Source organism: Apis mellifera, linkage group LG1 (genome assembly GCF_003254395.2).
Source record: "Apis mellifera strain DH4 linkage group LG1, Amel_HAv3.1, whole genome shotgun sequence".
NCBI lineage: Eukaryota > Metazoa > Arthropoda > Insecta > Hymenoptera > Apidae > Apis > Apis mellifera.
In genome coordinates this window covers 20,445,601-20,451,852 of record NC_037638.1, presented here as the reverse complement: position 1 = coordinate 20,451,852, position 6,252 = coordinate 20,445,601, and the positions used below count along the sequence as shown (strand labels likewise).

The window sequence follows — 6,252 nt, the reverse complement described above, 5'->3', positions numbered from 1 at the left end:
ATATTAATAGCTATTAATGTGATCTCTAGTATGGACAAGGTATCCGCGCGAACGAAACATAGTTATTTATTAAAATATGCGAAAGGACGACGCAGAAGAAAAGGAATATGCTGATCGTGTATAATAATAATAAATAATAATCGGTCGTCGTTTGCATATTTATCGTGATAAAAACTCGAGTGCCTCAATCAAATTTTAATAAATTATAAAAATTGTTAAAATTGAACGAAACATATCCTCTACGATAAATTTGTTGATAAATATTAAATCGTAGATAGAAATGAATAATTCTTCTTCGCGCAAATCTGTAAGCAACGTTGACTTCCGCCTATATTTTTCGTTCGTGAAAACGGAGCTATTTAGATATCGTAGAATCATTCCTAATATGTTCCTCTATTTCTAAGAGCAATAAGACTTTTCCCTAAGATATGCTTAAGACAAAACGATTGTACGCGCGTAAAAAAAAAAAAAAAAAAAGATAAATTAAAAAAAAATAATATGCATATACATATAAAAGAAGAAGAAAAAAAAGAATTATGGTCAAATTGCGTTCGAATTACCCGGTGTATGAAATTTCCACTTCCGACTGACAAGATCGGCAAGAGAAGTACTCAGAGAACGTATTATTATCTTCTTCTTTTTTTTTCTTTTCTCGAAGGAAATTGTACCGTTCTTTTCAGAGGATAAAATAAGTTAAATATTATCGCGCATTGTTCGAGAGGCCTTTGACGTAATGCACAATTAGATAGACGAAACGATCACGATTTTCCACGCGATTGTCAGCGAGGTAGATTTTTAAAATAATGTATGATGACCACGAGAAGAATGTTGTATACAAAGCAATGAGAGAATGTGATAACGTTTAAATTTAAGCAGGGTACAAAGGAAATCAAGTTTGGAAATTTCTAATTGACGATACTTTAAATATATAAATATGATAATATGTATAACATGTTATATATACATATATATATTTTTTTTTCATCTTGATCATCATTCGATGCAATTGTATATATATATATATATAAAACTCTATATGTATATGTATTAAAACGCATTACATGTGTAGTGTAATTATGATAAATACTTTTGTTACGGCTAAATAAATTATAATTTTAAAATATTACACACGAATTAATCGGCAAAACCTTTATTCCATCTGTATAACGTTTTAATAATAACATTAATATTAACGTGTGTCAGATATGACGACTGAAATTCGTGATTATCTATGTATTTATGTGTGTATATATATATATATATATATATATATATATTTGACAAGCGAAAAAAAAAAGAGAATCGAATACGTATGTTGAATCGAAAACGTGTTATCAACTATATTCACGAATTTCGTAAATAAATAATAATAATCTAATTCTACGTTAAAAATAGTTGTTAAAAATTTGAATTTCTGCAAAAAACGCTAAAAAAAGATGGCTAAAATCGGTCAACAAAAAGAATCTGAAATGGTAATCATATAATGTTCTAATTTTGAATTCATTTTATTTTTTAAATCGATAAAATGTTTATCAGGACGAAGAAGACACGCGACTGCAAGAAGAACTATTTCAACTGGCCGATGTATTACTAGTAAATAAGAATTAATATACGATTTATTTTTTTAATTTAATAATTATTATGAATCATGATCTAACCCGAGCATTCAATGACGTGTCAATTATAATTTGAGGGAAAGGACGAAGATGCAATGTTGATAGCTCTAAGTCAACTTCGATTATTAATGCAAACCTCGACTACCTCGATGACTTCGGTACCAAAACCGCTCAAATATTTAAAGAAGACGTATAACGATATGAAAAATGCTTATGAAAATATTCAAAACGACAAAGTGAGACATCAATTTGCGGAAGTGTTGAGCGTATTATCGATGGCAGGGGCACTGCCAGGATCCAAAGAGTGCCTTCGATATTGCATCCAAGGTGAGGTAACGAAACCTGGCGAATGGGGTCATGAGTACATAAGACAACTCGAAGGTGAAATCGTAGATGAATGGACAAATTCTCCTGTAAAAGAAGAGAATCGTATAAGGTATTTTAGATCTTAAGAAATGGTTCCTCTCACCGACAAATTTCTTATGTACTTTTTATTTTCTTTTTATTTATTTACGACAGAACAGAGCTTGCTCCTTTAGTAAAAGGTATCATAAAATTCGACATGAAGCATAACGCCGAAATACCTGGATGCGATCTATGTTTAGAGATCGATCAATTGAATTTTTTAAACGAATCTTTGGATATCACGAATTTTGAAAGAGTTTGTCGATATTTAGAGAGTTGTGCGGCCTACAGGTCAATTTTCTCGTATAACGTAATTATTAAAATTTATGAAATTTTATCTCATTTACTTTTTATATTATTTAATTATCAGCGAGGATACCGAAAGAAGACAAATATTGCAAGTCGTAGTTGATCATTACTTACGATTCAAAGAATATTGCAAAGCAATGTTAGTAGCCCTTCAACTGGGAGATTCAGATCTTGTACACAAATGTCTCGTCACTTGCCCTGATACTTTAATGCGAAAACAATTGGCATTCATACTCGTTAGACAAAGGGTAATTTCTCACATCTCGTGTGAATTATTCAAAATCCAACATTTCGATCATATAATTTATTCATCATTAGGAGACCCCGTTGAAAAAGGATTATCAAGGAGACGATGCAAAGGATATCGAAGCAATTTTGAGCAATAGCCACGTAAACAATCATTTCCATTTACTCGCAAGGGAACTCGATATTTTAGAACCTAAACACCCGGACGACATTTACAAAACCTGGTTAGAAACCAATACCCTGAGACGCGCGGAACACGATTCAGCCAGAGCCAATCTAGCAGCCACGTTCGTTTCCGGTTTCGTTCATGCCGGTTTCGGCCAAGATAAACTGATGGACAACACTTCAGAATGTTGGGTTTATAAAAATAAGGTTTTTACAACATATTTATAACGAGATTTTTCCAAAAGAAGAAATTTAAACGATTCAAAGCTAAAGTAAATTGTTCGATAGGAACACGGAATGCTTTCTGCAACCGCTTCCTTGGGACTGATACATATGTGGGACGTAGATGGTGGACTGGTACCTATCGACAAGTGAATCGCATCTTTTATCGTAATGAAATTATAATTTACGAACAAATGTTCAAGAGCTGAGATATGATTTTTCCTCGCAGATATCTTTATACGAACGATTACAACATCAAAGCAGGTGCTTTACTTGCTATAGGATTGGTTAATTGTGGCATTCGCAATGAATGCGATCCAGCGCTGGCACTTCTCAGCGATTACGTGTCCTCTGAAAACGCCACGTTGAGAATTGGGGCCACTTTGGGTCTAGGTTTGGCTTATGCTGGTTCACAAAGATCTGATGTTACGGAGCTTCTAACGGGAGTTCTGGTGGACAATGGAAGTACGTTAATGGATAGCTAAAGAAAGAATCTTTCCAAGCAATCTGTGATGAGCAATTTTTAGGTAGCATGGAAGTTATGTCTTTGGGAGCAATTGCGATAGGATTGATAAACGTTGGTTCTGCCGATGCCGAAGCTTCTTCGACCCTTCTACAGAAACTATTAGAATTTACTCCTCAAAAGTTATCTAGTACCCATTCTAGGTTAAAAAGAAATACATTTATCTTTAGTTTAAAACGACGGCGAAGAAAAATTGTTTCCAATTCATTTTTTATACAGATTTCTGTCACTGGCACTGGGAATGGTTTACATGGGTTGTCGCGATGTCATAGAGGCTTCTTCGGCCGCACTTGAAGTCTTACCAGATCCTTACAAACTTGCTGCGCAGACTATGCTACAGGCAATATATAATGTCAACTTTATTATAAGATATTATACATTCTTAAATATAAATTAAATATAAATATAAAAATGAAAAATCATCAAGGTTAAAAGATATTGATTGACCTCAGGTGTGTGCATACGCTGGGACAGGGGATGTATTGATTGTTCAGGAATTGTTACGAATATGTTCGGAGCCGGTGGATGGTGAAAGTATTCCCGCTACGCCGGCTAGCAGTCCTGTGAGCAGTTGTTGCGATCAACGCCATCGAGTTATCGAATTTTCTGAGAAAAAAGCCAAAGAGAAGTTAGAAGAGAAACAACACGGGGGATCAAAGTACTTTTTTCGCACTTTTATTTATACTTTTATTATATTCATGACCTTTTCATAATTTTCCATGTATATCCTTCAGAGAAATCGGCTCGTCGCAGGCCATAGCTACTTTGGGTGTCGCTGCTGTTGGGCTGGGAGAGGGAAAAGAGAATTCGAGGATATTCGGCCAGGTGATAAGAAAAATCTTTGATCAAACTTGATTCAAAAGTGTCAATATATGATCAATCTGTTTTTATAAGGGATTATTTCTCAGATTGGAAGATACGGTTCTATATACGCAAGACGAGCAATGCCACTGGCCCTAGGGCTATCTTCTTTGTCAAATCCAGACTTGGCAGTTCTCGACGTCCTAAACAAATACAGCCACGACAATGACTCCGAGGTAGCCAACAGTGCAATCTTTGCTCTCGGTCTCGTCGGTGCAGGAACAAATAATGCCCGACTTGCCACCATGTTGAGACAATTGGCCTGCTACCATGCGAAAAATCCCTTACATCTATTCCTCGTTCGAATTTCCCAAGGCTTAGTTCATCTTGGCAAAGTAAAGCAAAAAAAAAAAAAAAAAAAAAAAAAAAAAAAAAATATATATATATATGAAAATTTGATCCTAACACTCTTGACGATTCAATTTGTTGAAATTCTTTGTTAGGGTACTTTATCCATATCTCCGTTACGGTATGGCTCCAAAATATTGGATAGAGCAGCCTTAGCTGGATTACTGGTAGTTTTGGTGGCTTTTCTCGATTGTCAGAATCTGATCCTGGCGAAATCTCATTACTTGATGTACTGTCTGGCGCTTGCAATGGAACCCAGATGGTTGGTCACTTTGGATGAAAATTTGCAAGTATGTATTTGCAATTTTTCTTGCAGGAATCGGAAAACAATGTGAATATGTAATTGATGGATATTGAACATTTAAAATGGATGAAAATAATATTTTGATCAGACTCTACCGGTGTCCGTAAGGGTTGGACAAGCTGTGGACATCGTGGGCAAAGCTGGCAATCCTAAATCCATCTCTGCTGGATACGTGCACACAACGCCAACGTTGCTTTCTTCTGGAGAACGGGCAGAACTTGCTTTAGACGAGTATGAGCCGTTATCTTGTATTCTAGAAGGTTTCGTTATTCTTCGGGAGAAGTTGAACAGCTCCTAAATTTACTTCTGAAATAATAATACAAGATGATGGGTAATAAAATAAAACCAGATTGCGAAAGGCAACGCTGGGACAAATGGTTTATTTATTTCACGAGATAGTAATAAGAAACATGATCGATAGAAATGTATTATGCAAGGCGAAGAATTTACTAGGAACCAAAGTGCGAACGATGTTTATATACGATACATTATAATTTTCCATTCTGTTTTTAATAAAAAGTAAAAATAATATTTTTGAGAAAAACAGTTAAAAGAAAATCTTGTACAATGACCGATCGATAACTATATATGTATCGCAATGTATCACTTCGACAACGATGAGAACGTGAAAAGAACGCAACTGATCCGAGCAAAGATTCAATCGCGTCTGTAAATCGCTTCGATAAGAATGTGAAGAGACGCGTGAATCAGCTCCTTTCTTTGCATCTTGCGTTTATTTAACCTCAGGGACTAGCGGAAGCAATGTGCTCTATACAACAGAAACGTACATTGGTTCGCATTGCACGGTGTAAAGGACAATGATGCACCATGATCTGACAGCGGTCACGGTAAGAATCACTTTATCATTCATTGTCGTAAATTAAAACTTATAAACGTATGACTCTTTTTATTCGAGTAAAAATAAAAAAAAAAAAAAAAGAAAAGAAAAGAAAAAGAAAACACAATATGCAGAAAAGAAAAAGAAAGAAATCAAGAGATGGAAACACAAAATAGGAAATATTAAATATTAAAACGCAATGAAAAAGAAAGAGCATAAGACGAGAATGACTTAAAAGTAAAAAGTAACCCAAAGACCAAGTAATTCGTAAAATTTTCAAAAAATTACCTCCGAACGATTCAACATCTATTGGTAAAATACTGCAAATGAAAGATAAATATTGCAGTTTATTGATTCTGATTACGTGTACAAAAGCGGACCACGAGGAAACAAGAAACGATATCGCGCGAATGAA

The 6,252-nt window shown here is 34.7% G+C and overlaps 1 protein-coding gene across 1 annotated transcript; it reads left to right on the top strand.

Moving 5' to 3' along the window:
* Positions 1-870: 870 nt before the first annotated feature.
* LOC413574 (26S proteasome non-ATPase regulatory subunit 2) lies at positions 871-5,938 on the top strand. Its single transcript, XM_026445452.1, has 13 exons — positions 871-2,052; positions 2,136-2,312; positions 2,392-2,578; positions 2,649-2,948; positions 3,030-3,112; positions 3,193-3,432; positions 3,495-3,629; positions 3,706-3,826; positions 3,939-4,144; positions 4,221-4,311; positions 4,395-4,682; positions 4,791-4,985; positions 5,088-5,938. Exons 1-13 carry the CDS (start codon positions 1,712-1,714, stop codon positions 5,295-5,297), a joined length of 2,574 nt encoding a protein of 857 aa, XP_026301237.1. The 5' UTR covers positions 871-1,711; the 3' UTR covers positions 5,298-5,938.
* Positions 5,939-6,252: the final 314 nt, after the last annotated feature.